The sequence below is a fragment of the Macrobrachium rosenbergii genome, chromosome 52, assembly GCF_040412425.1.
Source record: "Macrobrachium rosenbergii isolate ZJJX-2024 chromosome 52, ASM4041242v1, whole genome shotgun sequence".
Taxonomy (NCBI): domain Eukaryota; kingdom Metazoa; phylum Arthropoda; class Malacostraca; order Decapoda; family Palaemonidae; genus Macrobrachium; species Macrobrachium rosenbergii.
Genome location: NC_089792.1, coordinates 24,876,763 through 24,896,910, shown reverse-complemented (window position 1 = coordinate 24,896,910; position 20,148 = coordinate 24,876,763). Strand labels below are relative to the sequence as shown.

At 36.7% G+C, this 20,148-nt stretch overlaps 1 protein-coding gene across 9 annotated transcripts in view; it reads left to right on the top strand.

Annotated features, from left to right (window-relative positions):
• Positions 1-20,148, top strand: part of LOC136833759 (cyclic AMP-dependent transcription factor ATF-7-like) — a 178,838-nt gene that overhangs the window by 143,902 nt on the left and 14,788 nt on the right. For 6 of the 9 annotated variants that reach the window (XM_067095983.1, XM_067095984.1, XM_067095986.1 and 3 more), the window contains 3 exons: positions 721-911; positions 10,894-11,141; positions 18,667-18,903. In XM_067095983.1, the coding sequence (XP_066952084.1) occupies positions 721-911; positions 10,894-11,141; positions 18,667-18,903 (676 nt within the window). Of the gene's footprint in view, positions 1-720; positions 912-10,893; positions 11,142-18,655; positions 18,904-20,148 lie in introns of those variants that run through there. The other 3 variants (XM_067095990.1, XM_067095989.1, XM_067095988.1) reach the window with 3 other exon arrangements.

Below are 20,148 nucleotides of genomic sequence, written 5' to 3'. Positions count from 1 at the left end.
ATACATAAAATCAAGTATACAGCATGAGAGAATCCCAATTATTTTTATGTAGCTGACAGGTTATTTTTAGTGTTTTATATCGTGTACATATATTTAATGTGTGAAACAACATAATAAAAAATGCAGGGCTTTGTGCAGGACTGTACTTGTTAGATCTACCTGTAGTGTACAGTTATTTACAGCTGATGCATAATTATTTGAGTGTTTAATGGTCATTTGGCCTGATGTTGAAAGGTTACTTTACAGGTGTTTACTTGAAAAATATGTTCATGATTTTTCAGTATTTATAAACATTATTAGCCTGTAAAAAATATAGGGTGCACTTACAGCCCAGCTCTGATAGGTTATGTTAACTGTTGTGTGCATTCAAAGAAAACAGATATTCAAGGGGGTCTGTGTATCTAATGCTGCTAAAAAAAAAAGGATGACTGTAGAAATAATAAAATACTAGATGGAGGCAGAGCAGAAATGGAAGTCAGCTGTATAAGAAAAGTGGAGGGATAAGGAATTTGGAATGAGAAGCTGGGATCTACTAATTATGAAAAATTATTTTAAAACCTTTTATGTTTTCAAGGGCAGTTGAAATGTAATGAAGGCTTATGCATAAAATTAGTGCTCTTAAGGTGTGGCCCAGCTGCTATATGAAAATGGTAATCTTAGGTTGATAAGATAAGCTGTTACTTTAGTTGCTAACTAAATTAATCAATATATTCTACACAGGGCTGCAGCAATTAGATGTCGAGAAAAAAAGAAAAAGTGGATTGAAAATCTTTCTCTCAAGTATGATGAACTTGGAGCTCATAACTTGAAACTTCAAACAGAAGTTTCATCACTACGTTCTGAGGTTGCTGTCCTGAAGTCTATGCTCTTACAACATAAAGACTGTCCAGTAACTCTGGCTATGCAAGGAGGTTAGTTGTGTTGTATTCTGAATGTATTTATGAAAAATTTTGTATGTTGAGAAAATGAGGGGAGCAAAGAAAAAATAAGAATATACTTTATAAAAGCAGAAGTAGAGAAAGTACAACATAGGATTAGATTAAAAGACCAAGTAGGAATTTATTTAGATATACGCTAGAGTACAAGGAAGGAAAAGGAACAACATTACTAAGGTGATGAAGCTTTCATAAAGTTCACAGCATATGTGGACCTAGACATATGACCAGGTTGTGGATAGAGAAGGTCTTTTTCTGGGTGCTTGCCTTCACAATTTCTTGTAGTTTTACAATTTTGTCAGCTTCATCCTTGTAGATAGGACAGTAAAAGAAATTTTTCCAAAAGAAAGGTTTTCCAAACAAACTCATTATTCATATATATGCCCTAATTGCATTTCTATAAAGTTCCCAGGTTCAGCAGTCGTGTGTGTCAGAAGAATACTTACTGAGTGATCTCATTGTGGATCATCAGGGATGATGTATCAGCCAATTACCTCACTTTTCTTGAAGACTGAATTTGGGGTAGCAGGTCTCATGGGGCTGGTTGGAAGATACAAGTATATCGTTTTGTGTGAAAAAATTTTTCATAGTTTCAACTCGCACGGCAGCTTAAATTTTGAAATGTTTGGTAGTGCTTCTATTGTTTTAGTGTAGGTGACTAGCAGGGAAGAATAGGTACTACACAGCTGAAGAGCTCAATTCGTTTCTGCCAGTTACCGACTGAACTTCAGTTGTATGAGCAGCATTATTTGGAATTTCTGTCACCGTATGGTTGTATTGTTCTTCATGTTGGTGAAGTGTTCTTACTTTTGGTAGCCTTCGTGCTGTTGCTTCCAACCCAACACCATTGCCAGTCTCAATGCCAGATTTGACCAGAAATTTGGTCTAATTGTGAGCACTATGGCCCAATTAGGGGCATATGTGAGAGTCCTGATGGACAAAGTGAGTAAGAAAGGTGTCAGTGTGGAGGAGGTGCCCACTCGTCCTGCCAACGCTCCTAGACAAAAGTCCCTATCAGACCCCTAAACCTAGGAGGAGGCATACTGGAAATCCAAGGGAGGTCGGTGGGGTTTGCCCACGGGTAGGCACCCCCTCAGTCGAGCCTGTTGTCCGGTCCCAGGCTTTGGCAGACAGCCGCTGGAAGGCGTCCAGGTAAAGGATGTGCATCAGTTATCCTGTAGTACTTCGGATTTCAGTCCGGACAAGAGGAGCCCCATGGCGCTTTCCTGATGAGTCTCGACCTTTAAAGAGTCACGTAGCCGTTGCTGATCGCTCTACTCCACTTCCCTGTAAGTGGTTCAGGGAACCTGAGCATAGCCTCCAGCCTTCATGTAGCCACTGGGACAGTCCGGAACGCTTTTCACCAGAGCGTCCAGCAGAAGAGCGTCAGTATTTGCTGCCAAAGTGCCTGTCTAGCTACAGTAGGTGCCCGTTGTCATCTTCTAAGTGCCCAACTGCTTCTCCCAAGCGCTCAGTGCCAGCTTCCAAGCGCCCAGCGCCACCTCCTCAGCAGTCTGCTTCAGGTTCTCCAGCACTCACAGCACAGGATCCTTCACTAACGCCCATCTAGCGCCAGCTCGATGACATTTTTAGCCTTTTACAGAAGGCTCCTGCTTAGCAAAGATCTTGACTTGTCTCCTTCTTTCGGATAATGAAGTTCTCAACCAAGAACCTTCTCCCACAGCATACACAGCTCTCCTCAAATATCTTTTGGCCAGCTTTCTGAATTTCTTCACTCCAGCTGCCCCAGCTTCTCTGGCATCTACTTTCATGATGAGGAACCAGCCTGAAGAGGGTTCCATGCTTCCCAAGATGGTTCTCTCCTCCTCTTCAAGGAAAGTCTTAAGTGAGATTGGAATGTGGCTCTCAGAGAAGAGGGAGCAAGGTAAGGTGGTCTTCTGTTCTGTTCTCCTCCCCTCAATTTTCACGTTGGAGGTACCTCTCTTACTCCACCGGAGAAGCTCCTTCTTTGGGAGTTACTGCCTTCTCCCATGGGGACTTCTCTGGCCTTATTTATTCGTCTTGCAGATCGGCTCTCTCATCGGCAAAAATCATGCTCTCATCAACAGAGCTTGATCATCTAGTGTATAACATTTTTAGAGTCTTCAAAGTTTTAAGTTTCTGAGATTGGATAATAGGAGCACTCACAAAAAAGATCGAGGACTGTTGTGACCTAGCTGTGGACTTTTCTTCAGACTGGCTTGGTATCCTCTCATGTGCCAACAAAGCCATCAGAGATGGCTGAACTGGCTGCTTTGTTTTCTCTTGGGGTTCTGAAGAAGAGGGAACTTTGTTGCTCATTCACCACCAAGGAGGTCACTGCCACCCAGAAATCAGCTCTTCTTTTCTCACCATTGGATTGCCATCATCTCTTTCCTCAGGCCATAGTGCAAGAGATGGTGTCAGACCTACAGAAAAAGTCCACAAGCCTTCCTCTCGGAAGTGAAGGCCCAGTCCTCCCCGTACCTATGGGAGCCAGACTTCTCCATTTTTGGGAGAAATGGAAAGTCAAAGGCATAGAGCAGTGGATTTTAAAGATTCTGAGAGAGGGATACTCCATCCCGTTCAGGGAGAATCCTCCCTTCGTTTTGACACCCATCGCCTTGACAGCTTACTCAGTAGGCTTAGAAGTCTCGTTCCTTCTCAAGAAAGAGCTGTACAACGAGGCTCAGAAGTCTCGTTCCTTCTCAAGAAGAGAGCTGTACAACCGTCTGTTTCTGGTCCCCAAGCCATCAGGGGAGTTGGAGACCTGCCCTCTGAATCTTTTCCTACCCTAACTCGTCCAAAATGCTAGAGTCATGAAATCCACCCACCTGTTCATGTTCCTCTTCATGTATAATCCAGCTTAACCCATTCCTGTCCAATTGACGTAATATTACGCAATAACCCCCTACCCCCCTTCTTTTCTGACCAATTTTACGCCACATTTTTCTTACATGTGGTAGGTAAATTTTTTTATTTTCGGACAGTTGGTTAGGCTAAAGCATACCTTGACCGTAACTCAGGCATCGATACGCCAGGCAAGCAGTCCCTATTTCGCAATTCCCTAGCATAGTAAATTTCTCACAATAAAATCAGCTGGTCCTAAAATATCTTACATTTTTTTTTTTATAAAATGTAGGATTACATGAAACACTCCACCTCTATTTTCTGTCTACTGTGCATGCAAATCCATGGCGAGTAAAATTTCACAATGACATCAGCTGATCCACGCAGGCCTGGCAGGCCACACTTCTGTCAAGACCACAAAAACACATGTGGCTGTTTACATACAACCCAATCGAGAACAGACAGTTTTTACGGTAAAACTAGCGGAAATTCGTTAGTGTATCACATAAGAGACGCCTGGATTTTAGGCAGGGCTCTGAATCTCATTTTTCATTATCATATATATCGATATTTAGAGAATTTTGTTGGCTGCCTCATAAAAAAATAATTCATTCACCTAACTGTTATAGCTTTTGAGCTACTAACGATAATGTTGACAACGGTAACATTTTTTCGCTTTCGAACAGCTCATAACGCCAAAATGAAACTGTTGCTGTTACCAAAGCCATTTTTCTTGACTCTCACTTTATTCCTCAACCTTTCCTCTACATTTTTTATATTTACAAAGTAATTTCTATGAAAAAAATCTGAGCTAGGCTCTTCAAAAAAATGTCTAGTGATAATTCTCACTGTATGCCGGGCAGCGCTCTGTTTCTTACCCACTTTTGATCAATTTTTCACCAACTGGACTTATTCGTTTTTCATTGTTTTATATGTTGATATTTAGAGAATATTCTTGGCTTTTCATGAAAAATAATTCATTAACCTAACTGTTATCAAAGAACAATAATGTTGACAACGGTAACTTTTTTTTTCGTTTGATCAATTTATAACAAAATGAAACACAAAGCCATTTTTCTTGACTTTCCCTTTATTCTTCAACTTTTCCTCTACTTTTTCGTATATTTACAAAGTAATTTCTATGAAAAATAACCGAGATAGGACTCTTCATAAAAACTTTTTTCTAGCGATAATTTCACCATGCAGAGCGCTCTGTTTCTCACCCTCTTTCTATCGATTTTTCACCAACTGGACTTATTCGTTTTCCATTGTTTTATATCTCAATATTTAGGAATTTTATTGGCTTTTCATAAAAAATAATAATTACCTGTTATAGTTTTTTGAGCTACTGAACAATAATGTTGACAACGGTAACTTTTTTTTTTTTCCCGATCAATTTATTCAAAATGAAACTGTTGCTGTATCAAAGCCATTTTTGACTTTCCCTTTATTCTTCAACTTTTCCTCTACTTTTCGTATATTTACAAAGTAATTTCTATGAAAAATAACCGAGATAGGGCTCTTCAAAAACTTTTTCTAGCGATAATTCTCACCATAGGCCGGGCAATCCGTTTCTCCCTTTTCTATCAATTTTTCACCAACTGGACTTATTCGTTTTCCATTGTTTTATATGTCAATATTTAGGAATTTTATTGGCTTTCTCATTAAAAATAATTCATTCGTCTGACTATCATAGTTTTTGGGTTACGAACAAAAAATATAAAAAGTAAAGAATTTTTTTTTTTTTTTTTTTAAATAACACACATTTTTTCGTATTTAGAGGGCTGGGACTCTTATTCTGACTATTCCACCATAAAATATAAACAATTAGAAAAAGGACAGCAAAATGAACGTTGTTGGCATAAAATTTCTATTTTTGCTGAATTTTGAAATAATTATTTTTTGCACTGTAATCCCAGACACACTCATGTACCCTCAGTGATGTGATAACTATACAGATATGAAAGGGTTAAGACCACAAAAACACAAAGTGACTTACAACCCACAACAGACAACCTAACACAGAGAGCTCTCTCTGCCAGTCCACACCAAAACACATCGCTGGTTCACAACCTATTATTTACATTTTTTTCCCCTTCCTGCAGCCGCCATCTTGCGTCCTATGACGTCACAACACAAACGGTTTCACTTCAAAGAATGTTTTCTTATAAAAACAATCTATAAAATTAAAAGTGCTTCTCATACATTTCATAAATGAATAACGCCCATACTGTTTCACTGATGCAGAACAATAGAAATAAAATAAAAATGATTAGACTTTAAAGACTGATATATAATTACACTTATCTCCTCCCTCCCCTCCAACCCCTCTTATCTCCCTTATTCTCCAATCTTTTTAACTTGTAATATTTTCCCCTGAAGCTAATGCTTTAGTCAATACATTAGCTATTTGATCTTTTCCTTTTATTCAATCTCACCTCTGTTATTTCTCCAGATACTGTTGTTTCTCTTATTGCTCCAATATCAATTTTTAATCTCTTACTGCTTACTCCAGTACTTGATTTTGTTGCAGTCATTAGTGTTTTACTATCAGTATTAACCAATGCTTCTGATTTTCTCCCTCCTACTATCTCTTCCCACAAATGTTTTGAAATATACCCATCCTTCTATGGCCTCCCTCACACTCAGAGCTTCTGCTTCAGTGGTGGACTTTGCTACTCTTCAGGATCTTCTGGATTTCCACCATATGGGACTTCTCCTCTTAACATCTGTCAAGGATATTATGTAACCCAGTTGCCAGTTGTGTATGACCATCTTCTATACTCCCAGATGAAGCATCTGCATAGGCTTCCCAATAAATCTTTTCTTCTTTTAACTCACTTATTATCACTTTTCCCATCATGTTCTTAGTTTTTCCACTATTTTGATCAGTTTTTTCATATCTTGAGTTGTTCCTTCCTCAAAGGCTTTACTTAATTCATTAACATCATATGATATTTCTGGCATGGTATGTAGCGATATCCAATTCAACTGTCCTACCACTGATCTATACTCTGTTAATTCTTTTTGTCCTAATACTCTATTACCTGTAAATCTTCTAGCTTCTGGTTCTCTTATAGAATTTATATACTGCCACTGATTAAAACAAATTTTGTTTTCCCTATCGTCTACTATTACTCTAATATACTTAAAACTTTTAGTTTCTACTTCTCCTACTTGCAATTTCCCTTTCAATTTCCCAATTGTTTCCTTTAAAAATCCTTCAGTTCCTCCATAGCAAAAATCATCTACATGTGTACATAAAATACCATTCAATTTATTGTCTTTTCTCCCAAAAAAATATATTAGGTTCTAATCTCACCTTTAAGCTCCTCCACTACATTTACCACCTTACAGTACCATGCTTTTGCTGCATCCTTGAGCCCATAACAGTTTTCTTCAATTTCCATAATCCACTCCAACCATCTTCACTAGGTGGTTTTATATACATCTCTTTGTATTTCATCATCTTGTAAATATTCAGTTTTACTTCTAATGTATAACAATTCCAGTCTTTCAATTGTATTACTGTCAAACAAAATTTTAAAATTTCGGCATTGCATATAGGAGTGTCTTTTTCCCATTTGGCTGTTTCTTCTTCAAAACCTCTAGCTACCAATCTTGTTTTACATATCCTTTTCCCCCCCTTCTACCTTTTCAGTTACTATCCATCTTGTAGATATAGCTTTTTGTCCAACATCATTTACCTCATATACCATGTTTTCTCTCCAACTTTGTAGTTCTTTTTCTTTAGCTTCAGTTACACTTCTATTTTCAAATCCTTGCAAAACCTCTTCATCTTCAATTTTTTTATACATGACTATAATCTCTTTAAGTTAACCCATCCCTTGTCACCTGACTGTGAGTCTTGTACACTGTCTTAATCAGCCCAAGATTTGCTTGATCTTTTTCCTGCAAGACTTAATATAGTCCTCTGACAAATCTCTTTCTATAGCCTCTTCTATATCTTCATTCCTTCGCCAGCCCATTATCATCTCCTTTCCTTCCTGCCCATCTACATTCTCTTCCTGTGGTGCACAGGATTTATCCTTCATAGTATGTATTGTATCTATTTTAGGTATCTTTTCTTTTCTGGTGATATTTTTTGAATCCTAGCAACATGTATTCTAGCTACTTCTCTTAGAGAATCCCCATGTTTAACCACTACCATTTTACCTGATAGTCCCACTACCTGAGCAGGTCCTCTCCATTCATTTTCATTTTCTCTCTTATAGTATACCTCACCCCCCACTACCGCTTCTTCAAATTTATGTTCTCAGACGTTTTTGTTTAAAGCAATTCTTATTTTATTACAAGACTCATTTTTGATAAATACTTCTCAGGCCTTATGCATTGCATTCAGTTTATCCCTTACTATACTTTCTTCCTTACCTTTTCTCTGCTTGTGGGACTTGAACTCTCTTCTCCCATTAAATTTGGCAAATAAGGGTTTTTTCCAAGTACTAATTGGTATGGGAGAAACCATTATTTATTAAGCAGTTCCTAGCACTCACTACCCATCTTAATGCTATGGACCAATCCACTTCATCATCTTTCATCTTTCTTAAACTTTCTTTGATTATGCTTACTGTCTTTTCACATATTCCATTGTTCCATGGAGATTCAGATGCTGTGGCCAATACTTTAATATTCCATCTTTCTGCCATCCTCCTTACTTTTTCATTTTGAAATTCTCCCCCGTTGTCTGATAATATTTTAGAAGGCACTCCAAATATAGCAAACCCCATCAAAAAGTGCCTTTATAATAGTTTCTGGTTTCTTATCTTTTATCGAAAAACTCTGACAATACCTTGTTGCCATATCTCCAACTACCAAGAACTTTCCCTCTTCGATCTCTCCCACATCCATTGCTGCAACTTCATTGAATGTTTTACTCCAAGAAAATCCTACTGCTGGTTTAGCTGGTTTTCTTTTGTATCTTTTACATACCTTACAACTTGCAGTCAAGTGTGTTAGTAACTTTTTTATTTCCTCCTTTTTTCTCTCTCTCTCTCAAACCTTCACTCCACTGTGCTTCTTCTGTTAGCTTCCATAGTTTATCTCCACTTCGGTGACCAAATTGTAGATGTAACTTCATCATTGCACCTTTCAGCTCCCTTAGACTCTTTCCTTCTAACCCTCCAGTAACAATTCTTCTTGTACCTTCCTCCTCAAAATTGGTATTCTTAAATGAGGCTGTTTGTCTTCTCTTAACTTTACCTTCATTTCCCCTAATACTTCTGTTTTAATGCAATTCTCTTTTAAATTTATAGTCAACCCATTTTACTCATGTTTTTCTTACCTGTTAACCACAGTACATCACCCTGCAAAATTTGTCGTCAAATAAAAATTTTTGTTTTTCAATATCACTGGTATTTCCTTTACTCCTTTTGACTTATATGATGACACCAAAATTAAATGCTCTATTAGTCTCTTTCTTAGTATCATTCATTCTCCTCAACTCTTCCTGGCTCAAACTCACGACAATGCGTGCTAGCCACAATTCCCCACAAACCGTCTGTTTACATTCTGTGTCTAAAATTGCATCAACCTCTTCCCAAGATTCTTCCTCTGTTTTACTAACTTCTGCTATATAAACTTTTTCTTCTTCTTGTCCAATTTCTGTTTTCTTCATATTTTGAAAATTCTAGGACAATCCCTAGCCCAATGCCATTCCGATTTGCATATTGCACACAATGTTACTTTTCATTCTCTATTTGTAGGATATCTTCCACCTTTACCTCGATTCCATTTCCCCGATATCTTGGGTTCTCTCCTGGAATTTGCATGGACTTCTGACCCCCACAATTCCCTTCCTCTTTATTCCCTAATCCCTCAAATTTCTTTTCATTATCTGTGGCACTGTTCTATATTCCAACTTTCCTTGACCACAAGCTGCTAATACCATTTGTTTTTTATTTTCTGTGAGATTTGCTTGTTCTAATACATGAAAACCCTTAGCTTCTCCTTCAAGCATACTTTTCCAGGGACTGCCTGTACTTCAAAACAAAACAAAAATTGGTGTTATTTCTATAACTAAGACATCCAAAAAGGTATACAACTATTTTTTTCATATTCTGTTGTGAATTTTATGGAGGGTACAAGAATATTAATAGTTTGTGAGAAACAGGAATACTTACATTTTCTTTTACAATACAAAAATAATCATCTCCATATCTAACCCAAAACACCTTAGAGAATGGATTTCTTGGAATAAATCTAGACTCAAAGAATTCCATGTAAATAGTAGACAAAAGTGGTGAAAGAGGGTTCCCCATAGCTATAACAAATATTTGTTCTTAAAAATCACCATTGAAAGTGAATTTACAATGTTTTATACAAAGGGATATCAAATTAATAACATTGGTAGGTAATTCTAGATTATACAAGTCCAAATGTTGTGATAAATATTGAAGTAAGTCATCAATAGGAATTTTAGTAAATAAAGATGTCTCATCAAAACTGGTTAATTTGTCATTACTGGATAATTCAATATGGGAAAGTCTGGCACATAGGAATTTGAAATAGTACCCAGAATAGGTGATAGTAATTTAACTTGATATTTAGAAAGTTTATAACTAATAGAACTGGTTGAACAGATAATGGACTGAATAGGAAAATCTGTGTGTTTTAATTAATCCATACATGTAAGGTAAGGATGGGCCAGTCATTGACACACTCTTTTATTGAACCAGTTTGTGCACATCATCTTGGAGATATCCAAACTGGAAAAGAAAAACACAATTGTATCACCTTCAATGAATTTAATTAACGGTCTTTTCTTCGGCTTACTTCAAATACCTAATAAAATAGTGAATTTACCAAAAAGGTTAATAAATGCAGTTCATGAAACAAAGAAAGGTAAAAGTTTGCACATTACTAAAGCCGACAAACCCAGTTGTTTTGTAATAATGGATAAAATTAGCTATGTTGAAAAAATGGAAAACTTATTACCTGATTCCAGTGCTACAGTGTGGGCACCTGGATAATTGTGGGATTACTGTAAATAGAGGAAATAAAAGGAAATTTATGTGTACCATATTTGATATTCCAGACTTCCTATTGCCTCAAACACTTCATAGGTATTTGACAATCAGTTCTTGAAGTTTTTCCATACTTTTGTTTTCAGAAGGCTCCGTCGATAATATGAGTAACTGTGATAATCTAGCACCATTACCATCAGTCTTTGCTCCTCTGTCAGAAGTACGAATATCAAGCCAAACTACACATAAACCTCGCACCAGATCACTGTCACTACCATCAATCCCATCATCCACTGTAACTTCTGTAGAACCTCTTCCAGTTAACTTGTCAAGTTCTACGTACACTTGCCCAGCTTCATCATCAGTTACCACATCTGTATCGTCATCAACAAAGGTAATTTGTTCTCCTTAATATTGTTTATATTCTGTGGTATTCTTGATTACTTGTTGTTTGACTACATTTTAGATTGAAGTTACTTTTTGCTTTGTGTATAGCACTGCTTATGCTTACCCCATATGGTATTCTGATGTGTGACAATTTGGAAATAAGATTGGCTTCCAAACTGTTTTTTCAGATCTACAGTTTACTATAATATTGTTTAATAGTTGCTATTTATATCGTGTAGCAAAACTTTCCCACACAGACTATTATTGTTCCTACATGAATACAAACCCTCGGTCTTTACAAATGGGATTAACTTTCAGCGAGCTGGAAGTCCGGCCGTTAAACTTTTGCAAGGTTGGTTATGGTAACTGTTAATGATGGTAGGGACTGAAGTACTGCCCACCCAGTTGGTATACATTCAGTTCTAAGCAGTTTACTTTTGGCCGCTGTCTCAACCAGACATGCATTCCTTTCTCTGTCCTGTCTTTTGACTTTCTCTTCTGTTTGAATTTATATTGTTTATACTTTGCATATACTGTATTGATATATTGAAACATTCCAACATGTTTTTCTATGTCTCTATATGATATATTCACTTATTTTGGCTACGAAGTCTGCATAAGTTTTGGGAGACTTTTGCCTTATATATCATTTTACTCATTTTTTTATGTTGCCTCTTCATATTTACGCAAACCAAACACCTATCTCCTTGGTGTTTGTTTTGTGTACAGGTATTATCCTACTTATGATGGAGTTAGGTTCCAAAAACCCATCATTTGTTGGAAAAATGTATCTCGAATATAGCCTAGCCTACACTAGGGTATTCAGTACCATGTATACATATATGGTAGCCTAGCCTACACTATAAAGTATACTCAATACATGTATGGTATAGTAATTATTATCAGCTAGTTCTGGAGGTTCAAGTAGATTGACTTATGATAATTCAATACAAAGAGAAATTGAATAACAAACAAGATTAGCTTAGCCTACAATATGGTTTATCATATACATATACGGTAGCCTAGCCTACATTATACTTTACTCTATATTCACATATTAATATCGTATCATACAAACATCAACATAACGAATATGCTTCTTTTCATTGGATCTTTAAAATGTTATGCTTAACTGTATCCAATAATATTGTTTATAGTATATTATATTGCTTTTGTATTATAAATTGCGATCATAGTGATCAATGTTTTGGTTTGGAAATTGATTATGCAGTAAGTTTATTTTGCTGTATTCAACTCAGTTCAGAGTTCTTTTCTTTGTTTCTATTTAACATAAATGAATCTCTAGATACTTTATTTATATGGGGCAAGGTTATTCTTCATTATCCAAAGTGTTTTTAAGTCGAAATATAACTTCAATACGTCTTGTTGTGAAATTAATTTAGCTATTTTTTCGTTAATAGATGATGTTGGCCGTTTGGGGCCATGTTTGTTTTGTGTTAAAAGAAATCAAGATTCCGTTTGCTATTTTTACTTGATTTCATCATAATACGAGCTTTATGAATTTATCTTTTATTGGTGTGAAAATAGCAATAATATGTGTTCTTTCATGCCCAGTAGTTTTTATTAAAATACTTTCTCTCCAATTTTATCTATGGTCGAGTTTCATCCATATTGCCGATGCATGATAATTTATAGTCATTAGCAGCTTGAACATTATTTTCTCAGCTTCATCTACAACTTGCAGTTTAAATTTATCAGTATATTGCCTTGTCGATCTTTTATCCATACTGAATAAGGGTGTAATGTAAAAATATATCAGTTCGATTCTACTTAACGTAATTTGTAACATAAGTATGGTAATTGTTTACTACAGTACGATAGTTGAAATACAACCAAAACAGCTGTTGTTATCCGATTCGGTTATAAGCAAAAACAGTTTCTTGTTCGGTTGTTTATGGCTCTATGCATTTACGCAAGAGTATAATGTTACTAACAATACTTTTATCATTCTCTTTTACTTTTTCAACTAGAAGACAGGATAAAGATGGGGGAAAAAAAGTTGGTCAATTGTAATTTGGTTTCTCTTGCTGCCTGATTGTACGCTGGTGCCTGCTCCCACACGAAATTTTAAGATATTTTCTAAATATTGTCGCATCGGTATTAATTGCTTACCCCATCGCAAAATCCAATTAATACAGTAATTAGTGAATATTTCTCAGTGAAAAATACTGTGAATGGGCGAATTTTCTGCAAATAATGTGTATTTATGTTCCATTGAGAAATCTGCGAATCGTGAGAAAACGAAATTTGGGGTTTACTGTATTTGGATCGATATACAAACATCTCAGTACAGGCAGTCCTCGGTTATCGGCGGGGGTTCCATTCTGGGGGTGTGATGATAACTGAAAATTGGCGATTTCCGGCGCTTTTTCAGCAATTTTTGGGGCTTATCAGTGCCAAAAAGCACTGATTTTCGGTTATCAACACCTCTTTTAGGTCTGCATCGGTGCCGATAATCGGAAATCTGTGATTTTTGGCACCAAAAGTTGCCGATTTTCATTGCTAGACAAGCGCCATAAAACCTGATCGCCATTAACTGTGCCCACTGTTAACCAGGGACTGCCTGTATACAAATTGGAATTTGGAATGAATTAAATTCTTATACCAAGGAGCTACTGTATATATATTTATATATACTGTATATATCGTTCTGTCAACCACTGCCCTTTTCCATCTATCCATCTGTCTCACATTCTACTAGTATCCTTTGCTTAAAGATGATTGACAGGCCCACATCCCACCCCTAAGTTGCAGACTGTAACAACAGGAGATTGGGAAAAGCAAAGAATTGTGCTAAAACGTTACCTGATTTTCTATATTTTCCTTAATGAATTGATATTTTGCTGTATTTACACTAATACAGTATTAATATTTGAAAATTAAGAAATCATTGTTTTATAAATAATGTATGTGGCAAAAATAACATGAAAACAGTAATTAGTAAATACAGTAAACCCCTGTATTCGCGGTCTCACGATTCGCCGACTCACCTATTTGCGGATTTCTCTGTGGAACATATACAGTATACAGGCAGTCCCTGATTAATGGCAATCCGGTTTTACGGTGTTTGTCTAGCGACAAAAATCAGCAATTTTCGGCACTCGCCGATTTCCGCTTATCGGCGCCGAGTAATTGGGCCTTGGTGCCGATACATACCTAACAGAGGCGGTGATAACTGAAAATCAGCGCTTTATGGTGCCGATAAGCCCCAAAAATCGCCGATTTTCGGTTATCATCACACCCCTCAGAACGGGACTCCACTGATAACCGGGGACTTCCTGTAATAGATGACTATGCCTATAATTGGTAATATTTTTGAAAATGCAAGTGCATGATAAATTGTGCTCATAATCATGAAACTTTTTTGCCAAAAAAATAATGCATACAAATGCACAAGATGATAATGAAATACATAACCACATAAAAAATACTATAAAATAATGCACTGTTTAAAAATACATGAAAATATATAAATATGCATATATGAAATGTAATCTGGTGCACTCACTAGCAATCCTGGTCTTCATATCTTGCTAATGCATCCTCTATTTTGAAGACCTTGCAGTTCACAGCATATAACTAGGAAGAGGAGGAGACATTCCTGATGCTCCTATTGCTGCTTCACACTGGATGTCAGTGAAGGTACCATGGTGGCAGATGATTGCCAGTGGTGCTGCTTTGTATAGTAATCAACTAGCATTGGGGTTTTATACAGAGACATGTTCCGCATGAGTCACAATGATACACAGTGTCCTTTCAAATGCCCTTCTTAGAGCAAACACAGCATCTCTTCCTCAGCTTCTTGAAGTCTGGCAGTGGCTCTGGCACATGCGCAATGCTAGGAGAAAGACGAAGTGTAGGGCCAGTGACCATTGACTCTGGTTTTGGAGTCTTGTCTTTAGGCACTGAAGGCATAGCAGCTTCATCAGAAGTGCTAGTGGCAGGAGAGACATCAGTTGATGTACTAGGGGTGGACCTGAGCAGCATAACCAGGTGCAGGGGCAGGATCATTGGAGCAGTTGCAACATCTTGTGCAGAATACACATGGAGAATGGTAAGATCTCCTGCAGGCTGCTCATCTGGATTGAATTCTATCAAACCAGTATATGCCAGTTCCTGGAACTGTAAGAGGTTTAAATGTAAAACCCCTCTAAAAACACTTAGAACTGCCCATTTTGATAGCTTAAACCAAGAAAAACCCTGTAAAAATGCTTATATGAAATTAATGCAAGTTTTTGCAAAAAGTATTTACATCAAAATTTTATGAAAACCAGTAAAGTGAATATTTTTCAGTGAAAAATACTGAAGCTGTAGCACATGATGATGGCAGATATGTTCCAAGAGTGGTTAAGTCCATGAACCATCATGTACTGGGGTTTATGTATAGCCCAGTTCCTGGAACTGTAAGAGGTTTACAGTTTGGTTTAGTCACCACCAAGTAAATGAAATTAATGCAATTCTTTACATCTTCATTTTTTTACCATAACCATCTTTGTATCTGTGCACATGATTATCAGGTCAAAGTTGGTTCATTACTGTATGTATAACCCAACCAGGTAGTTCCACTGCCCAGTCACAAAAGTAATTGCACTTTCTTTTTCTTTTTTAACATGTATCAGGAATTGTGGCAAGTTGGTTATTACAGTAACCAACCTTTGTGTCCATCACAAAATAATATTGCCATAAAGTGCCACTGGTACTCACCCCATGTTCATACAGCTTTTCTGTCAGCTTCATGGAGTTGTAATAATTATCCATGAACAAATGAGCACATAGAGGATAATCTTCAACATGGTACACAATGAAATCAAGCATAAAACCTGGTTCTGTCTTACACAAATTATAAATCTTTATTCCATATTTCACTGGCTTCTTAGGGTTATACACTGAAAGATAACCTGCCTTTCCACAGAAGCATACCTTCATCCAAAGACAGGTTCTTTCCTGGTGCATAAAGTTTTCAACACAGTTTTTTTTTTTATATATTCTAGCACTAGTTGCACAAGAATAAGCCTATCGGTGTTCTCTGGTGGTATTGCTAGCCAATTTATTGCATGAAAATAGCTTGATATTTGCACAAACTTTGTGCATGACATCACTAGTTGCCACGCACCTTAATGATGTTTATTACATTTAGACTAATACATCCATTCTTGTGACAACTTCAGAATCCATATAAAAATGTGCATTCTGATATAATGCGCAATATCTATAGTACTGCAGTCCTGCCGCTTCAGTGCGTTATTTTCCTTGAGAACATCCCTGCAGTATATGGCATAATGATGGGTTTCTTACATCAATTAACAGAATAATTCTCACTTGAAAATTAGCTGGAGGAAAACCTAAGCCACTCGTTAGCTCTAGCACTTTCAGCTGCAATACATCTGTAAATTCAGGCAATACAGTGGTTTAGGATCCATAGACCATCCTTCATCTTCATTGTCAGCAACAGAAGGGGAAGGAATTGCATGTGAGAGACTGGGCCAGGCAGTGAGGAAGGCAGGCTTACCACCTTCTCCCTCCCCTTCTCACCGTGTTTTCAAGCTTCAGTGGTGAAACAGTGGGGATCTCCTCCTCGCTGCTATCAGCACTTTAAATTTTGGCCATGAAGTCATCACTGTTATCTCTACTATCTGTGTCACTTCACTCTCCATGGACATCAATAGTTATCTGTCTTTCTAAGAAGTAAATTATGCATTTGGAACTCTGTAAGGTCAGATAAACAGAACTTGTTAGGAGGGATGAAGCCCTCCCATGTTGGTGGTTTCTCCAACTGCTCACTCTCTTTTGTTGGTCTCTTACCCCCAGAAGATAGCATTACCCCAGTTTGGCATTTTCAGAACACTGTATAACACTTTTGCTATAAAACCTGAAAAAATTGGTAAAATTGAATATGACTTAACAGCATTATAGTCATCATACACTTGATTCTAGAAAAGGAAATTTAAGCGTATGCATAAGTCACAAGCTCCACCCACCCCATGCTATGAGGAGAAGCAGTGTCTCATTACGTCTTATTAAAATCTCTTTTTTTATGACAAGCTTTTTTGATTTTTGCTGAATTTCTTAAATAGATATCTTCTTCTGACATGCATGTGCATTCATTGTGCATATCAAAGTGTGTAGGTCACGAGCTGCATCCACCTCACGCTATGAGGAGAAGCAGTATCTCATTAGGTCATATTCAAACCTTTTGTTATGGCAAGCTTTTCTGATTTTTGCTGAATTTCTTGAAAAGATATCTTCTGACTTGCATGTTTATTCATCTTGCACATGAAAGTGAGTAGGTCACAATCTCCACCCACCCCGTGCTATGAGGAGAAGCAGTATCTCATTATGTCATATACAAACCTCTTTGTTATGACAAGCATTTCTGATTTTTGCTGAATTTATTCAAAAGATATCTTCTGACATGCATGTTCATTCATCTTGCACATGAAAGTGAGTAGGTCACAAGCTCCACCTACCCCATGCTATGAGGAGAAGCAGTATCTCATTATGTCATATACAAACCTCTTTGTTATGACAAGCATTTCTGATTTTTGCTGAATTTATTCAAAAGATCTCTTCTGACATGTATGTTCATTCATCTTGCACATGAAAGTGAGTAGGTCACAAGCTCCACCCACCCCATGCTATGAGGAGAAGCAGTATCTCATTATGTCATATACAAACCTCTTTGTTATGACAAGCATTTCTGATTTTTGCTGAATTTATTCAAAAGATATCCTGTGACATGTATGTTCGTTCTTCATGTGTATCATTGTGGGGCGGCTCGGATGCGCATATTGGTGTTTTGTGTATGAAACAGTAATATCAGTTTATATATAAAAATGGAGTCAATACTAACCATATAATGCACTGCCTAGGCCCCATTTATGAGATGCTGTACTGTACAATTCTTGGTTGCCACTCGAGAAGCAGTACAGGTAAAAGGCCAGACTAAGTCCATCACTATCATATAAGTGCAAGAAGTCATGAAAATGTTGTTGTCTATTGAAATTTATATCTTGTGTAGGTCAGGCAAGCACTTTCAACCATATATTTTCAGATTTTCAGTAAAATTTAACAAGTCTAAAATTGTAATGGTCAGAGTTTTAGTGAATTTCTTTTAATTATCTCTTTCGCTTGTGTGAATGCTGTTGGTATTCAGGAATTTAGTTATAAGATGTGTATTTATGTAAGAGTTGATAATCCTTTAGTATTTGTCATCAATCACTATCATATAAGCACAAGGAGAATCATGGTACAGTGTTTTGCCTCACTATGTAAAGGAGACTGAGGTGTAAATAGTTTATGAATTGTTAGGCACTGCATATGTTTTTTAGGTCTGCTAAGTAAGACTTTTATTGCTTGTGCTTAACATTGTGTAAATCCCAGAGACTTCTAGATGCCCTGTTTGTTCTACCCAAGCTTTGTTGTAATATTTTGGCTTATTAATATATAAACTTATGACATTTTATAACCATATTTGATTTTTACTTACACTGAAACACCCAGCAATTTGACAGGTTGGTGTAGCATCGGCCATTTCTGTTGGCCCTACTGCTGTGTCTGTGGCTCCTGTGAGTCTAACAAATAACTTGATAACGACCACAACCACACAGCATCCTACCATACATTACCCTCCGAATACTAACCGCCTGCCGCCAGGAACTATTGTTAAAGTTGCCCATGCCCCCATCCCTCATGGAGCGTCATCTACCACCCAGCACACTCAGCTTCTTGTACCAGCTTCTGCATCACAGGTTTGGTTTATTTCATGTGTAATTGATGTATTTTGATAATCTTTTTAGTGAAATAAAGCTTTACAGTCTTTGTAAGTTTTATATTTTAAGAATCCAAATTTAATGCATGAGTGTATAAACATTCACCACAAAGCCATGACTCATCTGCAGCCAACATTCATGGTCTTTGTTTAATGCCCTAGAAAGTCCATATTAAGTCTGACAAAAGATGATCTGTAGTAGCTGCATGTGCCACCTGGATCCTCAGGCCTCACCAGGTAACTGCTTCTCATGTTGTCTGTAGAACTGTTAACAGCGCAAAGGTTTTCATTTCTTTTATCAAGTGTTTTTTGTTAACAGTGCTTATTGTGCAGCAGTTAACTGTATGTGCGTATTTACTGAATATTTCTGGAATTTAACGTCAGTAAAGTTTGTTAAATATGTGATGCTATATAACAAGTGGATAGGTACAGTAGTTAACAGTTCTGAGGTCATTTACCATTCAAATTAACTAATTTTAGACTTTATACATAATGTATTTATTTAGGATTAGTTTATTTTGTGTTGCATACAAAGGATATGATTAACTTTTTATAAAGTGTAATACTTTAATAAGTTTGTGTATTTTTACTTGTAGACAGTTATTATTCTGGTGTCAAAAAAGGTTTATTAGCCTTCAGTAAGTATTAATTGGTTGAAGTATTCTATATTTCTTTATTGATGTGCCTTACTCTTACGTCAGTTACAAGGTTACTTACATTATTCATAATGTATATTTGTATATACTTACCTAAGATGTTTGAATAACCTCCTTAAAATCATTAGTAATCACTCGTAATTTTTATTTTGTTCCGACACATTTACAAACCCTTGGTCTTTACATAGGGGATTTACTTTCAGCACAAGCTGGAGCCAGTCATTTAACTAAAAACAAGATGGATATTGGTAGTTGGCTACCAATGGTAGGGGAGGAATCCCCGCCATCCAATTTGTACACATTCACTTTTGCTTTTGGCTGTGTCTGAGACAGTTGTAATTTTCATTGTTGCTTACACTATGCTACCTTTGTGTTTTGTATGTTGCTGCTGTTTTTGTTCATATTTGTTGATATGTATACTGTGTGATTATTGTATTTTCTTTTTACCTTTTATCAAGATGGCTCAGGATACTTGAATATATTTGCATTTGATAAGTAAGCCTTGTCATGTGTACACTGTATGTCAACTGTAGTCAGGAAGCCTAATCTGTTGTGTAATGGTTTCATGG